Source organism: Colossoma macropomum, unplaced genomic scaffold, assembly GCF_904425465.1.
Source record: "Colossoma macropomum unplaced genomic scaffold, Colossoma_macropomum, whole genome shotgun sequence".
Lineage (NCBI taxonomy): Eukaryota > Metazoa > Chordata > Actinopteri > Characiformes > Serrasalmidae > Colossoma > Colossoma macropomum.
Genome location: NW_023494800.1, coordinates 35891778 through 35914304, shown reverse-complemented (window position 1 = coordinate 35914304; position 22527 = coordinate 35891778). Strand labels below are relative to the sequence as shown.

At 40.8% G+C, this 22527-nt stretch overlaps 1 protein-coding gene across 12 annotated transcripts in view; it reads left to right on the top strand.

The window, feature by feature from the left end:
* The window catches only part of LOC118820125 (transcription factor 4-like), a 281579-nt gene that overhangs the window by 243721 nt on the left and 15331 nt on the right, over positions 1 to 22527 (top strand). For all 12 annotated transcript variants that reach the window (XM_036588268.1, XM_036588265.1, XM_036588264.1 and 9 more), the window contains 3 exons: positions 317 to 393; positions 516 to 725; positions 19533 to 19662. In XM_036588268.1, the coding sequence (XP_036444161.1) occupies positions 317 to 393; positions 516 to 725; positions 19533 to 19662 (417 nt within the window). The remainder of the gene's footprint in view (positions 1 to 316; positions 394 to 515; positions 726 to 19532; positions 19663 to 22527) is intronic.

The following is a 22527-nucleotide window of genomic DNA, read 5'->3' as shown; positions in this document are numbered from 1 at the left end:
TTCTTCTCTCCTCTCCTCTCCTTTCCTCCCCTTTCCTCTCCTCTCTTTTCCTCCCCTCTCCTCTCCTCTCCTCCCCTCTCCTTTCCTCTCCTCTCCTCTCCTCTCCTCTCTTCTCCTTTTCTCCCCTTTCTTCTCCTCTCCTCTCCTTTCCTCCCCTCTCCTTTCCTCTCCTCTCCTCTCCTCCCCTCTCCTCTCCATCTGTTCTCCTCTCCTGTGTACTTCTCTCCTCTCCTCTCCTCTTTTCTCTCCTAATGTTTCTTTTTTCTCTCTTTTTATTCTTCTCATCTCTTATCTTTCTATCTTTTCTCTTCTCCAGCTGCCAGTTCGGCCGTTTGGTCCAGAAACGGTCAGGGAGCGTCGTCCCCCAATTACGAGGCCCCCCTGCACTCGCTGGTGAGACCTGCTGCGAAAGTTCTGTTGACTTTTGTGGAACTTAATCAGTCAGTCAATCAATTAATCGGCAGCAGTATCAGCTTTTCAGCATTTGAACTCTCTCTCTCTCTCTCACTCTACAGCAGAGTCGTATAGAGGACCGGCTGGAGCGGCTGGACGATGCTATCCACGTCCTGCAGAGGCACGCGGTGGGTCCCTCCACGGCGATGGCCGGCGGTCACGCTGACCTGCACGGCCTCATCGCACCCTCACACTCACACAACGGCGCCATGGGCGGCCTGGGAGCGGGATACGGCACCGGTCTGCTGTCCTCCAACAGACACTCGCTCATGGTAGGAGCTCACGGTCATCCTCTTTACAGCGAAACACACCGACCACAAATCAAACCGCATCGTTCACACCAGTCGCTCCACTTCAGGGCTCCGACTCAGTCCAGCTTGTAATGATGGTCAGGCAGCTTTAGAAATGATGGCGAGGACGCACAGAAAGAGGGATGACCCTCTTTCTTTCTCTCTCTCTCTTTCCTCTTCGCTCTTTGTCTCTCTATCCTCTCTGTCTTTCTCTGTTCCTCTTTCTTTCTGTCCCTTTCTCCTTTTCTGTCTCCTTTATTCTCTTTCTCTCTCTTTTCTCTCTTTCTTTTTCTCTTCCTCCTTTTTCTCTTCCTTTCTCTCACATTTTCTTCCTCTTCTTTTCTGTCTCCTTCTCTATTCTTTTCTCTCTCCCTCTCTCTCTCTCTCTCTCTCTCTCCCTCTCTCTCTCTCTCACTCTGCTGTTGGTATTGTAGGTATGTGGTCTGTTATGACTTGGTGTGTCGGTGTGCATGAAGCATCATGTGACCACTGCGCATCACAGACAGCCGACAGACTAGAACCAAATACAGGAAATGAGAGAGAGAGAGAGAGAGAGAGAGAGAGCAATGGAATAGAGAGACAGATGGAGAGAGAAGAAGAGAGAGCAGGGAAGACTTGAAAAGAAACATCAAGGAAGATTCCGCTAATGTCTCCCACATTTAAGCTTGTTTTTTATTCTCAAAACAAGTCGTAAAGCTTTCAGCGGCTGGAGAGAACAAAGAGAGAGAGAGAGAGAGAGAGAGAGAGAGAAGAAGGAATGACAAAAAGAGAGGAGGAAAATGAGAGAGGGGTAGAGAGAGAAAATACAGAGAGGAAACAAGACAGAAAATGGAAAGAATGTAGAGAGGCAGAGAGAGAGAGGAGGGAGGAATGAGAGAGGAGAGAGAGAGAGAAGATGGAGAGGGAAATGGGGAGAGAGTGGAGGGAGAAATGGAAAAAAAAACGGAAGGAATGACGAAAAACAAAGAGAAAGGAAAGTCAGAGAAAGAGAAAAGAGTGAGAGAAAGAGAGAGGGAAAGAGAGAGGGAAAGAGAGAGAGAAGAGGGATTGAGAAAGGAAGAAATGAAAGAGCGAGCGAGAGAAAAAGGGAAGAGGTAGAGAGAGAGAAAGTAAGGAAGAAATGAAAGAGAAAAAATAAGAAAGAGAAAAGAGAGAGAAAGAAAGAAATGAGAGAGAGAGAGAGAGAGAGGCATAGCTGCACATACACACTCTGGACAAACAAACATGGCCTTGTGTTTTTATAAACACTCAGGAGGAGAGCTCTCAGTGTGTGTGTGTGTGTGTGTGTGTGTGTGTGTGTGTGTGCGTGTGTGTGTGTGTGTGTGAATTGAACGCACCTGCTGTGAGAACCCTTCAAGAGCACAACACTGTGTCCAATTACCGCTCTGTCACGCACACACACACACACACACACACACACACACACACACACACACACACACTCGCCCCCACAGCTCACCTGAGTGTGTGTGTGCCTGTGAGTTCATCGGCTCTGACCTTTGACCCCACTCAGTCTCTCTTTGGTGGTCCGACGGCCCATAAAGTGCTGCGTGAAGTTCTCAGTCCAACACTTTCCAGTGGAGAACCGTGACTAGCAGAGCTTAACCTTCAGTTTCCAGCCCTGTGATAATGCTAACTTCAGCTAGCGCCCCAATAGGATTTCTAATAGTGTGTTAGCGCTAAGCTAACAGCAATTTACATAAACATCCTGGATTAAATGCAGACCTTTAAAGCTCATAAGACATTTTGATGGTTGTGTGTATCAGTGTTACAGTGACACTCAGTAAAGGGTCCTGATGTAGAGCTGCTGCTGCTGTTTTCCAATCCTAACAACCACCTGGAACCCGGCTGGACTATGACTCGTATTCACAGTGTGATTGGTTGATTCCTCTGCCACTTCCTGATTAATTTGGTGCTTAATCTAATATGATGGCCTTCTGTCCAGCTCCCGAAGTCCTAACCAATGGGAGAGCTCACTTCCTGAACACCACAACAAAATTCTTATTGGATAATTTTTTCCATTGTCCCTTTCAAGCCTTTAACCCTTATGGTTCCAACTCAAACTTAACAATCGGTGCGTTTACATGCACTTAATAATCTGATAACTGCAGAAAATCAGATTTTGTCAGTAAACCGATCAACGTCTTTACATGCACTTGAGTCATCAGATAATGGGAAACTCCAAATCTGAAAGAAATCAGAGTAAGAGTTTATATGCACTGAATAATCTGATTACTGAGCTAAAATCCAGCCTCTTTATCAGATTTCTCAATCAGATTTCTAAAGTGTGTTGTTGACATGACCATTTGAGTAATCAGATAACTGCAGAAATCCGATTATGATCGGATTATTGAATGCATGTAAACACACCCAATAAATCAGTTATGACAAAACTTGCAGCGTTTGAATACAACAAGCATAGTGATTCAATAAAATAATAAAGAAATAAAATTACAGACATGCTAATGTATAAATGTAACTGTAAACTAGAAAAGGGAAAGTTTGTAAACAGGCTTTAAGTTGGCTCTACAAAGCCACTTCAGGCCATTGGTTGGTGGTTGTTAGGTGGTTGCTAAGGTTTTGCTAGGCTGTTGCTATACTACTCCAGGTGGTTGATAAGATGTAGCTAGACCGTTGCTATGGTATCCCAGGCGGTGGCTATGGTGTTGCTAGGCCTTTGCTATGGTGCTCCAAGGTGGTGGCTAAAGTTTTGCTAGACTGTTACTGTATTCTTCCAGGTGGTTGCTAAGTTGTTGCTAAGCCATTGCTATGGTATCCCAGATGGTTGCTAAGGTGTTGCCAGGCCATTGCTATGGTATCCCAAGGGATTACTAAAGGCATGCTAGGCCGTTGCTATGCTATCAAGCAGAATCTGGAGAAATATGTTTCAGACGGCTGTTAAAATTAACAGATGGAGTTGATATGGGAATATGAGTGGCACGTTCTCCGGGATCTGTGACCGCTATGAGGTTGCCATGGTGTTCCAGCTTGTTAGTTGGTTGCTAAGATGTTGCTAGGCTATTGTTATGGTATCCCAAGAGGTTGCTAAAGTGCTTCTAGGCTGTTGCTCTACTATTAAGGACAATCTGGAGAAATATCTGTCTGACGGCTGTTAAAATGAACAGATGATGTTGCTATGGGAATACGAGCCACGCGTTCTCCTGTATCTTTGACTGCTATGAGGTTGCTATGGTAATCCACCAACCAACACCCTAACAACAAGCAGGATTACCATAGCAACCTCATGCTTTTGCTTTTATCAAAGTAAAAGACTATGAACATCTTAGCAACCGCCTGGAACAATGTAGTAACAGCCTAGAAAAACCTGTTACTATATTATTCCAGGTGGTTGCTAAGGTGTTGCTAGATGGTTTACCAAGGGGTTAGTAAAGGGTTGCTAGGCTGTTGCCGTGCTATTAAGGAGAAATATCTGTCTGATGGCTGTTAAAATTCACGGATAACGTTGCTACGAGAATACGAGCCGCACGTTCTCCTAGATTTTGTATAACTAGATAAAACAGCCGTGTTACGGTTCACCCCGGGGTAGTTTGCGCTCCGTACTCCCCTTCTTATTGTACCAGTTTGTTGTGCTCTTCATCTTGGAGTTTATAGTCCTGCTCTTAGTCAAACTCCTAGCTGTAAAACACCCACTCCACTGAACTGCGTTTCAAACACCAGCACAGTCGGGCCTTTGTGTCGGAGAAACAAACAGCTTCGTAATGTTGCTGTTTATTTAATCTTTCATATATTTATTTACTTTCCCCTGCTGGTGAGCGAGGCGTCCGCGCGCATGTTTTCCAGCGTTAATGAGCTTGTTATATTAACATAAATAAACAACGAAGGCTGAACAAACGCTTGCATTATTGCATGGCCGGTGGGTGATTGGCTGGATTCTACTGTGGGCGGAGTTTCAGATTTGTTTTAGCCCTGACACATCGCAGTGCTGAGTTAGAGACCTGATCTCAGACCAGAATCCTCCATGTTTATGATGGTCATAGTCACAAAAACTGATTCCAGATCAGCACTCATGCTGCTAAGTTGGTCAGTGAATACACGCCTTTGTCGTTGACGTGAAGGCCAGTGCATGATGACCTGAGAGATCAGAGTGTGTTCAGGGCAAAGCCATTAGTAGAAAAAGTGCTGTTTTTACTATTTTAAACTTGGTATCCTATAATAATCTACTATGAATTATTCAGCATCTACTATGAAGTGTTCAATACCTATTGTTGTTTATTCAGTATTTACTATGAATTATTCAGTATCTACTATCAATTATTCAGTAACTACTATCACTTATTTAGTAACTACTATGAATGAATCACTGTCTACTGTGAATTATTCAGTAACTACTATAAATTGTTCAATACCTGTTGTTATTTATTCAGTATGTATTATGGATGATTCAGTATCTACTATAAATGATGCAGTATCTGGTGTCAGTTATTCAGTATTGACTGAATTATTTAGTAACTACTATGAATTATTCAGCATCTACTATGAATTATTCAGTAACTACTGTGAATTATTCTGTGTCTACTATAAATGATTCAGTATCTACTGTGAATGATTCAGTATCTATTATGAATGATTCAGTAATGTCTGTGAAACTAACGCATGTGTTCTGTAGTTCTGAGAAGGAGAAACTGAAGTGTGGACACATACAGATGTTTACAGTTGATGGGGTTAAAATAAATTCTGAATGTGAGTTGAGTGATTTCAGTGGAGCAGTAATGTGGTCTGTTAAAAGTCACTTAAGTGTCACTGTCTGCATTACACACAGAAAATGGAAGTTGATGTAACTGTCAGGAGCTTAAAATCTCACTTTACTGTGGAAAAGATCTCTCTCTCTCTCTCTCTCTCTCTCTCTCTCTCTCACCCTCTCTCTCTCTCTCTCTCTCTCTCTCTCTCTCTCTCTCTCTCTCTCTCTCTCTCACCCTCTCTCTCTCTCTCTCTCTCTCTCTCTCTCTCTCTCTCACCCTCTCTCTCTCTCTCTCTCTCTCTCTCTCTCTCACCCTCTCTCTCTCTCTCTCTCTCTCTCACCCTCTCTCTCTCTCTCTCTCTCTCTCTCTCTCTCTCTCTCTCACCCTCTCTCTCTCTCTCTCTCTCTCTCTCTCTCTCTCTCTCTCTCTCTCTCTCTCTCTGGTTAAACAGCTGGTCTGTGTTAGCTGGCCTGTTTTGCTGCGTGGTTGGAGTCAGACGCTGAGGTCATCAGCCAAGCAGGTGCTCGCAGAATGGGGAGGGGTGTGTGTGGGGGGGTGGATTTATGTTTTCCTCGGAGTTTAAAGTGGACGAAAGCCAACAGCTCCATACATACATACACACACACACCCACACACATCTGAACTCTAAAGGCCTGCATGTGGATCTACACTTTAGTTCAGTAATTCGTAGTAGAGACTGAATAATATATAGTAGGTACTTAATAATTTGTAGTAGATATTGAATAATTCATAGTAGGTTTTGAATAATTCATAGTAGTTACTGAATAATTCATATTAGATGCTGAATAATTTATAATAGTTACTGAATAAATCACAGTAGATACTCAATAATTCATAGTAGATACTGCATAATTTATAGTAGATACTGAATCATTCATAGTAGATACTGAATAATTCATAGTAGATACTATAGTGAATGCTGAACAATTTGTACTAGATATCGAATAAATCGTAGTAGATACTCAATATTTTGTAGTCGTTGCTGAGTAATTCATCATAGACAGCGAATCATTTGAAGTAGTTTTTATAAGTTAATAAAATAAATAATAAGTCTTAAGATTAATAACTAAATAAGAAGCCTGCGATCTAATTTTAAAGACGCATGCACACACACACACACACACACACACACACACACACACGCACACACACACACACACACACACACACACACACACACACACACACACACGCACACACACACACACGTCAGTATACACACCTGCATCTGTTTGTGGAGTCATTTGTTATTTTGCACCCACACACACACACACACACAGATCCACACTATCTGGGCCCGTGGCTGCTAGGTGAGGTATAATGTGCTAATCTTTAAACACTCGTGGGCCGAGCAGGGCGGAGAGTTTTGATGCGAGCAGGTTAAAGGGCGAGGCTTCTGTTCGCCGCACTAAGATGTGGGCATTAGTGCTTTCTAAAGACGCTCTAATGCCCTTTAAAACGGCCTCCTTTTGGAATAAATATGCTCTAAGCTGCTGCAAATCTTCTGCACTGAGCAGATTGCAGGCCATCAGAAGCCCGGGCTCTTTAAAGCTGGCTAAAGTTCTCTGGCTTTGAGGGAAGGGGGCGGGGCTTACTCTCTCTCTCTCTCGCTCACTCTCTATCTCAGGCTGTCTGTCTCCGTCTACCTCTTTCTTTCTATCTCTCTCCATCTTCTCACTGTCTCTCTCTCTGATAGAAACATTGCATATGGTTTGCATGAGCCTGGAGAGCAGCCACGAATATCCATGCATATAGTTTGACTTATTTTCAGTTATGAGATTTGAGTTATTTTGGGTTGAAGATTTGAGTTGTTTTGAGTTATAAGGGTTTGGGTTATGTTATGAAGTTTTGAGTTATGCTGAGTTATGATGATTTTGATATGTTGGCTTATGAAGGTTTAAGATATTTTGAGTAATGAGGATTTGAGTTGAGTTGTGAGTTTATCAGCTGTGAGTTTAAGTTGTAAAGTTTTTCAGTTTTGTTGAGTTATATGAGTTTGAGTTACGTTGAGTTATGAGGATTTTTGATGTGTAGGGTTATGAAGGTAGTAATGTGGATTTGAGTTGAGTTGTGAGTTTATTGATTGTGAGATTGAGTGGAGTTGTAAAGTTTTTCAGTTTTGCTGAGTTATATGAGTTTGAGTTATGTTGAGTTATGAGGATTTTTGATATGTGAGGTTATGAAGGTAGTAATGAGGATTTCAGTTGAGTTGTGAGTTTATTGGTTGTGAGTTTGATTTGAGTTGTAAAGTTTTTCAGTTTTGTTGTGCTATATGAATTTGAGTTATGAGGATTTTTGATATGTAGGGTTATGAAGGTAGTAATGAGGATTTGAGTTGAGTTGTGAATTTATTAGTAGTGAGTTTGAGTTGAGTTGTAAAGTTTGCCAGTTATGTTTAGTTATATGAGTTTGAGTTATATTGAGTTATGAGGATTTCAGTTATGTTATATGAGTTTGAGGTGAGTCGTGAAGGTTTGAGTTATGCTGAGTTGTGAAATTTTCTGTTGTGTTATGAAGCTTTGGGTTATGCTGAGTTATGAAGTTCCTCATTATGCTTGAGTCATACTGAGTTGTGATGCTCTCAGTTACATTTTAGTTATGCTGAGTTATGATGTTCTCAGTTATATTTGAATCATGCTGAGTTTTTATGTTTTTAGTTATGTTTGAGTTATTAAGTTTTCAGTTATGTTTAGTATGAAGTTTTGAGTTGGGTTATGACAGTTCAAGTTATTTTAACCTATGAGTATTTAAATGTTTTGGGTTATGATGTTTGAGTTATGTTGAGTTATAATGGTTTGAGTTATTATGAGAGTTTACATTGTTTTGAGTTACGTTGATTTGAGTTGCCGTGAGTTATGAAGATTTTAGTTATTATGAGTTCTGAAGTTTTGAGATATTATGACTTATGACGATTTGAGTTATTTTGAATTACGAGGATTTGAATTTTTTGAGTTATGTTGATTTGAGTTGCCATGAGTTATGCAGATTGAGTTATTATTAATTATTTTGTAATAGGAGGATCTGAATTGAGTTATTGTGATGGAAAGTTATGCTGAGTATGAAAGTTTGAGTGTGGTGTTTGGGGCTTTTTTGTAACTGAGGGTTTGAGTTATGCTGAATGTCGGCTCCCTCAGTGTATCAGGAGAAATACGCCCCACCTTCAGATTTTTCCAGGCAGGCAGAGAAAGAAGGAGGCGTCATAACCGGAAAAGAAAACGTGCACATATGAAGACTGAACTGGTTAACTAAGGTCTCTGATTGGGTCTTTAAAGAATGATCTTGCTGTGTGTGGTCACATGGTGAGCCCCGGGCCCGGTGTGTGTGTGTGAGATAGCAAAACCAAAACTGTCTGCGGCACCTCTGTTCTGTCAGACTGGAGACTTCAGAGACTCAGAGGGGGTCCGAAAAACACCCGCCCATGACTAAAACACAGGAAGCGGTGTGCATAATTAGAGCATGAGTGTGTGTGTGTGTGTGTGTGTGTGTGTGTGTGTGTGTCTGGGACGCACAAAGACTCACTATTCCAGCCCTGCCCCACTTCTCAGACACCCTTCTCCCATCGCCGTGGTAACCGTGGCCATACAGAGGCCTGCTTTGTGACCACACTTTTCCTCTTGCTGCTCTCCCACCATACTCCGGACTCTAACTCCGCCCTTGTGCGCCCCCTACCGCGCGGAAAGTGCCTGAGAACATTAAAGCCTCTTAAAAGCACAAGAACCAGTAGCACTTTATAATAACAGCAACTTCATAAACAGCAACTTAATATCTAATAGTTTGTTAATGGCTACTTTACATATTTACATATCTCCTATAAAGTTACTGTTTTGGAGATACTTGTGTGTTTTTTGGACAGTGATAATATGCATTAATAATTACTACCATTTGAATTATTAATCTTGCATACTTACAGTGACAATAATCAATAACCTATTATATATCTGCTGTTGGAACAAACCTCGTTTCTCCAAAATGGTAACTTTACAGGAGAAGGAAAAAACCTACTTTACTGTTAGTGTAAGTCAATGGAACCAGACGTCTTTCCAAGTCATTTTGGGCCGTTTCTTTTGGTCCTTTCATCATGAAATTTACACACAATATAAAGAGCAACAGGCATTTTCAGATTATGTCACAAACTGAAAAACTGAAAAAAAGTCGTTTTGTGCATTTCCTCATATTTGAAATATATATATATATATATATATATATATATATATATATATATATAATTGACATTATTGCATATATTTCATTTACATATGTGCATATATATTTCAATATACTGACATTTACATGGATATTTTAGCATATGTTTAAATATGTAAAAGATGGCACGATTGAATATATTTATCATCTGTATTTGAAAGTCATATATATTCCACTTATATTCATATATATATATATATATATATATATATATATATATATATATATATATATATATTAATATGATCAAAATTATGTGCATATATTTTTTGCGTATGGGTCTGAACTGCAAATACCTAATCATTAATTATATCAATGTTAATAACGGTATTTGATATGTAATATTTGATGCTCATTCATAAACTCTGTAACTTTTAGCATTCGTTGCATAAAAACCATCAATATTCATCATGCAAAACTACTTATTAATTGTCTGCATCCTGTTTTTATTGATTATGTAGTTATTTACTACTTTTCTACTTCATGATTTTCCTTAATACTGCTTAATCATTACCAAGTGATTAATATATACTTTTTTAAATGAAATAATCATTAGTCGGTGCCCTATTATAAAGTTGCGTCTGAACGTTTTGAGTTATTATTAAACATATATAAATACATGATACTTAATAATACTAATGGTCAAGTTTGTGTCAAGTTAGGTTACATATATTTTTGACATATAGAAATAGACAGTATTGCATATATTTAATCCACACGTGCACATATTTTATTTTATGCACATTTATTGACTGCATACATTGGCTTATATTTACATATTCAAAAATTACACTTGAAATATATTTAGCGTGTTTTAAAACATCACATATATTGTAAATATATATGCATGCATCTTTTTTCCATATGGGTTATTAATGCAATGTAACAATTATATAATTATTAAGATGATGATTAAGTTGCTGTTTATAGGTGTTTGTTATTAGAAAGTGTTACCACAATCAATATTAATTATAGTCTTAAAAAAGGTTCTTTAGAAAAAAAAAGGTTCTATATAGAACCACGAACTCTCAAAGAAGCTTAAAGGGTTCTTTGCGTGGTCAGATGGTTCTTGAGGAGAATGTGCTGCAAATGGTTCTATAGAGCACCAAAAAAGGGTTCTGCTACGGTGACAATGTCAAGCTCTAAACAGTAGATGAACGCTTGCTGGTGCTATCTAGAGCCATTCTCACATTCTGCATCAATCTGAAGAACTGTTTCACCATGCAGAGAGCTATTTGAGCATACAAATGGTTCTATATAGAACTTACGGTTCTAAATAGAACAATCCCATTGATCTTTTTTTAAGTGTGTATGTTGGTACATTAACTGTGTTATTAGTTATGTGGGAACATTAGTGTTTTTCTGTGGTTTGCATGAAATAAATCAATAAACGAGTAACATAAATACTGTATAATTAACTAAGGATCAGAACTGAACTGGGCTCAATACAGTCAGTACTGATCCGGTAAACCTGCCGTGATCCGCTCTGATACCAGTCCTTCAGCCCTGATCCTCAGTGTCAGAGGCTGCAGGAGTCCCACAGTGGCTCTCGGCCCGCGGACGTTCGTTATCAGCAAGCCGTCCATCAGCTCAAGGGCTTAAGCGCCGGCCAAGGCTTCCAGAGCATTTACGGGGGGCTTGTGTAGCGCTGGAGATTTGAAAGGGTGGTCAAACGACCCGGGAAAAGCGGGCACTCCTCTAATCTTCACTCTAATCTCTCCTGCTTACATTACCCATCAACCACTGCAGACATTACACGCAGGGCGGCACGGCTAATAGGACCTCACAGACAACAGCACAGACAGCATCTCTCTCTGACTCTCTCTCCCTCTGTCAGTCTGACCTCTCTCTCTCGCGCTTTCTTATTCTCTCCTTCTGCTTTCTCCTTATCTCTTTCACTACTTTCTCTCTCTCTCTCTCCTTTCCCTCTCCTTTCTCTCTCGCTCTCTCTCTCTCTCTCTCTCTCTCGTTCTACTGTCTTGCTTTCTTATTCTCTAGTTTCTCTCTCTCTCTCTTTTCTGTTTTTACCTCTCTCTCTCTCTCCCTCTCTCTCGCTATTCTGTCTTATTCTCTCTCTGTGTTCTCTTTATCTCATTTCTACTTTCTGTCTCTCTCTCTCTCCCTCCTTTTTGTCTCTCTCCCTCACTCATCTTTCTCTCTCTCTCCTTTTTCTCTTTCTCTCTCTTCTTTCTTACTCTCTCTCTCTACTTTATCTTTATCTCTTTCTCTACTTTCTCTCTCCCTCTCTCATCACCTCCCTCGCTATTTTGTATCTCTCTCTCCTTTTCTCTGTCCTTTCTCTGGCTCTTTTCTTACTCTGTCTCTCCTTTCTCTCTCTCTCTCTCTCACTCTTCTTTCTCTCTCTCTCTCTTCATTTTCTTTATCCCTTTCTCTACTTTCTCATTCTCTCCTTCTCTCATTTCTCTCTCTCTCTCTCTCTCTCTCTCTCTCTCTCTCTCTCTCTCTCTCTCTCTCTGTCTTTTTGACTTTTTCTGTCTGCCAGAGATCAGCAGATGAACAGCTGTGGAGCAGTATGTGTGTGTGTGTGTGTGTGTGTGTGTGTGTGTGTGTGTGTGTTTATGAAATCATGGGAAAACTATGTGGAGATCCGGGTGCAGCTGGAAAAGAGAGAGACAAACTGACAGATAGCAGAACACACACTCTCCCCACCGGCTCCCAGCGCAGGAAGGGAGAGAAACACACACACACACACACACACACACACACACACACACACACACACACACACATTAAACACATTAAAAGCTCTCACATAACACAAAACACACCAACCCACCCACACACACACTGATTTTGTGGGTGGGCCATTAATCAAGTTTGTCCACACATTCACTAAGACACGTTAGTCCATCAGAGACTAAAAGAGGGTCACACAGCTGAAACACACACACACACACACACACACACACACACACACACACACACATATATATACACATCGCTACTGTTGGAACCTCATATCTCCAAAATGGTAACTTTACAGGAGAAGGAAAAAACTACATTGCTGTGTTATCCCAGGTGGTTGCTAAGGTTGCTAACATTTGCTTATGTCTTTGCTTTGGTATTCCAGGTGGTTGCTAATATAGTCTAAAATGTTGTGTTGTTTATGTCCAGTTTTATTTGAAAACAGTTCAAGATTGTGGCCAGTGCCGAGTAAAGAGCAGCAGAGGAAGGGGGAGGAGATCTCTAGCTCAATGATACTTCCTTTCCCCCTCTGCTTACATCCACTTCGAGGAGGCAGTGTGTCCGGCTGGTCAGTGGTCAGTCCATGCGCTGACCCTTCGCAATTGTTCACGACACTAGTGCATTGTTGTGCGGAGGAAGGCCGTTTGTTCCAGCCATTGAAGCCAAAGTAAACTCTGCTGCCTAAGTGCGCTTTAATTTCCCACCACTTCCCTTTTCCTCCCAGAAAACTCGACGTCTTCACGCTCAATTGTTGTTATTTTTAGGACCCATAAATGTGTATTGTGTGGAGCTTTGACGGATAGTTTTCTGATTAGGGCTGCAGACCAATGAGATCACACACATGCTCCCTCACGAGCACACAAGACAGGAAAGCTCTGCTCAGGTTCACTTTCAGTGTTGTTTATTTATATTTAAGTATGTTTTGATCTTCGGCTGAAATGGATCTGTGTATCATTACGCTGCTGCTTATGAGGCGCGCAGTCAATGAAGTTCTGGCATGTTTTATAGGTTAGATAATTATTGTCATAATTGTTTGACAAAGCCAACTTACTGTTTTTTATTATTTTCTTCTTATTATTATTATTTTAGGCTTTTTGGTACTAAACAGCAGTGCACTCGCAACACCTTAGCAACTACCTGGGAGAACATAGTAATGCCTTCGCAACACTTTAACCACTATCTGGGATAACATAGTAATGCCTTTGCAACACCCTAGCAACTACCTGGGGTAACATAGTAATTCCTGGGCAACACTTTAGCCACTATCTGGGATAACATGGCAGTGCCTTTGCAACACCTTAGCAGCTATCTGGGATAACATAGCAATGCCCTAGCAACACCTTAGCAACTCCATGGGATAACATAGCAATGCCCTCCCAACACCTTAGCAACCACCTGGGCTAACATAGCAATGCCCTCCCAACACCTTAGCAACTACCTGTGATAACATAGTGATTTCCTTGCAACATTTTAGCCACTATCTGGGATAACATAGCAATGCCCTCATAACACCTTAGCAACCCCTTGGGATAACATAGCCGTGCCTTCACAACATCATACCTGCTATTTGGGATGATAGAGCAATGCCCTCACAACACATTAGCAACCACCTGGGATAACATAGCAATGCCCTCGCAACACCTTAGCAGCTACCAGGGATAACATAGCAATGCCCTCGCAACACCTTAGCAACTACCTGGGATAACATAGCAATGCCCTCGCAACACCTTAGCAACTACCTGGGATAACATAGCAATGCCCTCGCAACACCTTAGCAGCTACCAGGGATAACATAGCAATGCCCTCGCAACACCTTAGCAACTACTTGGGATAACATAGCAATGCTCTTGCAACACCTTAGCAGCTACCTGGGATAACATAGCAATGCCCTCACAACACATTAGCAACCACCTGGGATAACATAGCAATGCTCTTGCAACACCTTAGCAACTACCTGGGATAACATAGCAATGCCCTCGCAACACCTTAGCAGCTACCAGGGATAACATAGCAATGCCCTCGCAACACCTTAGCAACTACTTGGGATAACATAGCGATGCCCTCGCAACACCTTAGCAACTACCTGTGAGGCGACTGCTTTAGGATTTAGTGTGTAGGAGGTGAAATGTTTCGAGAAGGACTGAGTGGCCTGTTAGGCGGAGCAGCAGCCGTTGGGTGAGAGTGGTGCTGAGAGGTGTGTTGCTGTTGCTGCTGTTGCTGCTGTTGTTGTGGAGGAGAGACGGTGAGTGAGGTGTTTTTTTGGGGCTCCTGTGTGACGCAGTGTGTAAATATCAGCTGCAGATTAAGGCTGAATGAGAAGCTGAGCTGCTGATGAGCACAGCAGGAGGAGATTACAGTACACCTCCACTCTTCATCCCTCCTTCCCTCCTCACCTTCACACACTCTGTCTTTCTCTCATTCTTCTGTTCTTCTTTCACTTGTCTTTCTTTTTTCTTTTGGTCTTTGTATTTCTTCTTACTTTTTTCTTTCTTTCTTTCTTTCTTTCTTTCTTTCTTTTTACTTTCTTTCTTTCTTCTTTTAAGTCTTTATTTCTTTCTGTCTTTCTTTCCTTTTTCATTCTTTTTCTTTTTTCTTTCTTTCCTTCTTTCTTTCTGTCTTTCTTTTTCCTTTTTTAAGCCTTTTTTAAGCTTTTTTCTTTCTTTCTTTTTTCTTTGTATCTTTTTCTGTCTTTCTTTCTTTCTTTCGTTCTTTCTTTCTTTCTTTCTTTCTTTATTTCTTTCTTTTTTCTTTGCATCTTTTTCTTTCTTTCTTTCTTTCTTTATTTATTTCTTTTTTTCTTTATATATTTTTGTTTCTTTCTTTCTTTCTTTCCTTCTTTTTTCTTTGCATCTTTTTCTTTCTTTCTTTCTTTTTGTTCTATCAAGAAACATAAAACCTGAACAGAATATCTGAGTGCTTAACTAAAAATACAGGAGAACTCCTCTAACAGCCGCAGTGTGTGTGTGTGTGTAGTGTGTGTGTGTGTGTGTAGTGTGTATGTGTGTAGTGAGTGTGTGTGCGCGTTTGTGTGTGTGTATAGTGTGTGTTTGTGTGTGTGTGTAGTGTGTGTGTGTGCTGAAAGGTCCTGTCAGTAGGAAGTCTGCTCTCCATCTCTCATCCCTCTCTCTCTCACGCAGAGCCGGTGTGTGAAAGTGCTCGTTGGTGTGTAAACATGTCTGACCGTGGTGGTCACAGTGAACCCCTCATTAGCTCAGCGGGGGGCAGTGGGGGTGAAGGTCAGAGAGAGTCGGGCTGAAATAAAGTTACGATCAGCTTCTCCAGAACGTTGTCTGTGAAAGCTGCCTGTGATTGGTCAGAATATTCAATAGGAATGATGAGAATGTCTGTGATTGGTCAGAATACAGTAGAATGTCTGTGATTGGTCAGAATACAGTAGAATGTCTGGGATTGGTCAGAATATTCAATAGGAATGAATGAGAATGTCTGTGATTGGTCAGAATATTCAATAGGAATGAATGAGAATGTCTGTGATTGGTCAGAATATTCAATAGGAATGAATGAGAATGTCTGTGATTGGTCAGAATATTTAATAGGAATGAATGAAAATGTTTGTGATTGGTTAGAATATTCAATAGGAATGAATGAGAATGTCTGTGATTGGTCAGAATACAGTAGGATGTCTGTGATTGGCTAGAATGTTCAATATGGTTACACAAAAATGTGTCTGACTGATTACAGCAGTAATGTGATTATTCAGGTGTGCAGTTAGCATGGCGCTAATCGGTGGGCTATAAGTTTCAACTGTTTGTTAGCTGCTTTAGCCTCGTAGCTAAGAGTGAGTGTAAAACTAAAGAAGCAAACTTTACACACTGAACAGCGACTGTCTGTGGAGAGGAGGGAAAGTGGGAGAATATGATTTTTCATTTAAGGATTCTGTGAGAGAGAGAGAAAGACTATGACCTAGAAAGTGTCTCTCTCTCTCTCTCTCTCTCTCTCTCTCGCGCGCGCGCGCGCTCTGCGTCTCCACGGTGATGAACAGTGGCACATGTGACAGGGCTGCGGTGGGAGAGCGTCTCCCGGCGAGGGGCCTCATCACCATCCTAATTTACTTTAGTTTTTAAATATAAAGCCGTTATTAAATATGTACGCCGAGCGCTGCGATCTGCAGCCAGGAGGATGCCATTTTACATTTGGGGCTTTCAGCGTGATGAAAGAGCGAAAGGGTGGAGGAGAGGAGGGAGGAGAGGAGGGAGGGCAGAAAACAAACGCAGACTGGAGCGCTCGCTCTGTCTCTCTCTTTTCACTCTCTCTATCCATCTCCCTCGCTCTCTTTATCTCTCTCTCACTCTCTCCCTCTCTCTTTATCTCTCTTGCTCTGTATCTCTCACTCTCTTTTCTTTCTCTCTGTATCTCTCTCGCTCTCTCCCTCTCTTTATGTCTCTCTCCCTCTCTTTATGTCTCTCTCGCTCTCTTTTCTTTCTCTCCATCTCTCTCGCTCTGTTTTCTTTCTCTCTCTCTCCCTCTCTATCTCTTTCACTCTTTCTTGCTCTTTCACGCTCTTTTTATATCTCTCGCTCTCTTCTTTCTCTCCCTCTCTCTCTCTCTTGCTCTTTTTACGTCTCTCGCTCTCTTCTCTCTCTATCTCTCTTGCTCCCCTTTCTTTCTCTCTCTCTCTGTCTCTCTCCCTCTCTTTATATCTCTCTTGCTCTCTGTCTGTTTGTTCTCGATTCTCTCTCATTCTATTTTTTCACTTTTCACTCTTACCTCTCTTTCTCTCTTATTTATTTTGCTTGCTCTCTCTGTCTGTCTGTTTTCTCTCTCTTTTGATGTCTTCTCTCTCGTTTCCATTTCTTTCTATCTTTCTTTTCGTTCTCTTTCTCTCTCTTCATTCTCTTTCTCTTCTGTCTTTCCTCTCTCTTCTCTCTTTTTCTCATTAGATATTTTCTCATTTTCTCTGTTCACCTACCTCTCTCCATCTTTTTGCTCTCCCTTGCTCTGTCTATCTCTGACTTTTTCTTTCTCTGGTCGTTCTTTCTTTCTCTTTCTTTGTCGCTTTTAACTTTCCATCATTCTTTCTCTCTCTCTTTTTTCTGTTTTTTCTTGTTCTCTCTCTCTCCCTTCTCTTTTCACCTTAGACTTTACCTCTCTCTCTCTCTCTCTGTTTGTACTCCCCACAAAGCCGGCGACATTTTCTGATATTTGCATCAAGCCTGTGACGTCCCAGAGCTTCACTGTCAAAGGCTTAACAGGAATTAGAGAGAGAGAAAGAGAAAGAGAGAGAGAAGGGGAGAGAGAGAGAAAGAGAGAGAGAGAGAGAGGTAAAGTCAAAGGTGAAAAGAGGAGGGAGAGAGAGAGAGAGAGAGAGAGAGAGAGGGAGAGAGAGAGAGAGAGAGAGAGAGAGAGAGAGAGAGAGAGAGAGAGAGAGGGAGGAGAGAGAGAGAGAGAGAGAGAGAGAGAGAGAGGGAGAGAGAGGGAGAGAGAGAGAGAGAGAGGGAGAGGTGGCAGGTTTTCGGATGGTGTCCCTAAAACAAAAAGGAAGACAGAGGGGGATTGTGGGAGAGAGGAAAAAAAAACTTGTGCCAAATCTCAATTCCTGCCGGATCGGCGGCCGGCGTCGGGGGAATTAGGAAGCCCACAATTAAGCATATGGGCATTAAGATAATTGTCAGTTGTGTTGGCGGACATGATGGAGGACAGATGGATGTGAATCAGCAGCGCTCACCGCTCGGCACCATGGGACATCATTTTGGATTTTACCTGCCTGAGCAGCTCCTCTGTGTTTGTCACAGGCAGACGCAGCGGAGAGAAGGCAGAGCGGAGGACGGTGTGTGTTCGGGAAGGAGAGTGTGTGTGCGTGTGTGCGTGCGTGCGTGCGCGTGAGTCCTGAGATGTGCTGTGGCAGGGCGCCCTCTGTAGGCCTTTGTGAGCATTAGAGAGCAGCACAGGTCACATTAGAAAGTGCGGAGGAACTTTTATACTGTTCCCTCTGCACGATAGAACAGGAGATATTAGACTGCAAACAACCTCAATGAATGCCACTAAATGTTACAGTAGGAGATATTAGCACTTAACCAACCGTAATAAATGCCAGTATGTGGTAGAATGGGAGATATTCGTCCATAAACAACCTTAATAAATGCCATTATATGCTGGAGTAGGAGATATTAGTCCATAAACAACCTTAATAAATACCATATAGATATTAGTCTATAAACAATCTCAATAAACACTCCTATCCACTAGAATATCACATATTAGTGCATGAACAACCTCAATAAATACCACTATATGGTAGAATGGGAGATATTAGTCTATAAACAACCTTAATAAATGCCAATATAGGCTAAATAGAAGATATTATTACATAAACATCTATAAATGCCAGTATGCGCTACAATAAGAGACATCAGTCCATGAACAACCTCAACACTATATGCTAAAATAGGATATATTGGTCCATTACAACCACAGAGAAGTGCCAATATATTCTAGAGTAGGAGATATCAGTCCATAAACAACCTCAATAAATACCAATATATGCTAACATAGGATATATTGCTCCATTAACAACCACAATAAATGCCACTATGTTCTAGAACAGGAGATATCAGTCCTGAACAACCTCAATAAATGCCACTATATTCTAGAACAGGAGATATCAGTCCTGAACAACCTCAATAAATGCCACTATATTCTAGAACAGGAGATATCAGTCCTGAACAACCTCAATAAATGCCACTATATTCTAGAACAGGAGATATCAGTCCATGAACAACCTTAATAAATGCCAAAATACACTACAACCGAAGATATTAGTCCATAAACAACCTCATTAAATGCCACTGTATGCTAGAATTGGGGATATTAGTCCATAAACAAGCTCAAAAAATGCTGCTGTATACTAGAATGGGAGATATTAGTCCAGTAAGTAAGGGAATAGCTCCTCCACTGGATATTTACTTTTGTTTGCATTTCATTATTAGGATGCAGCATCATTGCTTTGTTGCCAGTGTATTGGAGAGCATTGGAGGTGGTGAGGAAGATTACGGCTGTGACCATAATCATAAACACCACGTCACCGTCAGCGTTTAATTGCTTGAATATACTGACTTTGGCTCACGTCTGTTGTTATGATATGATAACTTATGTCAATTTTTGTGTTAATAACTTGTCTCTTTCTTTCTCTCTCCCTCTGTAGGTGGGTCATCGTGAGGACAGTGTTGGACTCCGCAGTGGTCACTCCATCGTGCCCAATCAGGTGCCCGTCCCACAGCTGCCAGTCCAGTCCGCTACATCACCAGAGCTGAGCCAGCCTGACCCGTACAGGGGTGAGTGTTAAGTTCCAGCGTCCATTCTTTTCAGGAGACTCACTTTCAGTTCCTCAAAGAATCTGCAGACGCACCTCCAAAGTTCAGTCTTAGAAGCTGGTTATTATTTTTGGTGATGTTGAGGTCTGGACTCTGAGGCGGTCAGTCCATCGTTCAGCTTCTTTGTCACCAGTGCTGGTCCTGGAGATCTACCTCCTTGAGATGTCTGGTTCTTACCACAATCTGCCACGCCTGCTTCACCTAATTAACTTCTTCGGAAGTCATTAATAGGCTGGATCAGTTGCTTTGTGTTAGGTGGGAGGGCAGCAAGGAAAAATCTGCAGGAAAGTAGATCTCCAGGAGGGCTGGTGAGGACTGATTTACAGAAATGCTGTGTGTAATTCCTTAACATTCTGCTAAGTGTTCCCAATCCACCCCTTTTACATGAAAATAAGATATATTAGTCTATAAACAACCTTGATGAACATTCCTTTACGCTAGAATGAGACATTTAGTCCTTAGAAAAACAAAAGGAAATATTAGTCCATAAACAACATCAACAAATGTTCCTATACACTATAGGAGATATTAGTCCATAAACAACATCAAACAAGAAATGCCACTGTATGCTAAAATAGGATATATCAGTCCACAAACAACTTAAATATATGTTCCTGTACATTATTACTAGTTCATGAACAATCTCAATAAGCACTCCTACACACTGGAATAGGAGATATTAGTCCATAAACAACCTCAATAAACACACATATACACTGGAATAGGAGGTATTAGTCCATGAACCTCAATAAATGTCACTATATGCTAGTATTGGAGATATCAGTCCACAAACAACCTCAAGAAGTGCCACTATATGCTAGAATAGGAGATATCAGTCCACAAACAACCTATATAATTGTTCATACACATTATAGGAGATACTAGCCCATAAACAATCTCAATAAGCACTCCTATACACTGGAATAGGAAATATTAGTCCATACATAATCTCAATAAACACATCTATACACTAGAATAGGACATATTAGTCCATAAACAAACTCAATGATAACATCTATAAATTAGAATGGGCGATATTAGCCCATAAATACCATAAATACCACTATTTGCTAGAATAGGAGATATTAGTCTATAAACAACTTCAACTACTTGCCACTATACACTAGAATAGGGAATGATAGTCTATAAACAACTTCAACAGTAGTTATAAAATGACCTCGGTAGTTGACCTGAGCACTCCTGTAAACTAAAATGGGAGATATTAGTCCATAAACAACATCACTGAACACTCCTGTACACCGGTATAGGAGATATTAGTCCATAAACAACCTAAAAAAAATGTTCCCATACATTATAGAAGATATTAGTCCATAAGCACTAGTACATAAACAAATCTTATTAAGCACTCCTGTACTCTAGAATAAGAGATATTAGTCCATGAACAACCTCAATAAATGCCACTACATGCTAGAATAGGAGATATTAGCCTATGAACAACCTCAATAAATGCAGATATTAGTTCATGAACAACCATAATAAATACCACTATATGCTAGAATGGGAAATATTAGTTCATGAACAACCTCAATAAATGCCACTATACACATGAATATGAGATATTAGTCCATAAACAACCTCAATAAATGACACTACCTGCTAGATTAGGAGATATTAGTCCATAAACAACCTCAATAAATGACACTTTACACTAGAACAGGTAATATAAGTCCATGACCAACCTCAAGAGTAGTCATAAATGACCTCAATAGTTGACCTGAAACCTCCTGTAATCTAGAATAGGAGATATTAGTCCTTAAACAACTTCAATAAACACTTTTGTTGACTGGAATAGGATATATTAGCCCATTAACCACCTCAATAAAAACTGTTATACTCTTGAATAGGAGATATTAGTTCATAAAAACTCAATAAACACTCTTATACACTATAATAGGAGGTAGTAATTCTGTAACATTCTGCTAAGTGTTCCCAACCCACAAAATAAAATCCAGAGTAATTATGACTCTGTGAAAGCTCCCGCAGAGCAAATGTTTAAGAGCTGGAAATATGTAGAAGGTGATTTAAGTTTAATGACTATATACGAGCGAGGCGGCGAGTGTGAGTTTTGGCCTTCGCTGGAAGGAGAGAACACTTCCCTAACTCAGAAAAAAGTAGTAAAATAAATAAAAAAGTGGGCCCTTGGCATACGGTCAGGCGGCAGCGGGCAAGCCAAGCACTTGACGAGGTGCTGAGTGCTATAAAATAAAAGTAAACGCAGCAGAGAGTCGAAAGAGCAGAAGAGAGCGAGAGTGAGAACAACAAACCGCGCAGCAGATATATATATAAATATATATATATACCCATTCACAAATAGAGGTCCATTCCATAAAGGTCCATTCATAAACCCCTCATTTCTGTATTTCCACTGTTCGCAGCCTCTTTTTATTTTTCTGTATGTCTCAGTTTATTAACACAGCTACATGCAGTTTTACCAAAGCAGCCAGTATGTAAATGTTCAAGTGTTAAAACATGCCATTCACTTTCTAGTCCAGCGGTCGGCAACTCAAATGTTAAGTCGAGCCATTTTGTCCTTTCTACAAAAATCAAACCACTTTGGGAGCCACAGCATTTTATGTCCGTTTTACCGTCTTGGCTGTAAGTATCTCAGTGTCTGTTAATGTACTAGTATTGGCTAAAAACATAATATAAACGAAAACACAGACTTACTTTGCTCTGCTTTAAGCTTTAGCTCAGCTACAGCTGTTTTTCTCGCATCTCTGGCAGGAAACTTTTCCACAAAAGTAGAACAGTTTCTTGTAAAACATCTTAACGTTCAACTTTTTACGAGGCTGAAGTCGCTTCTGA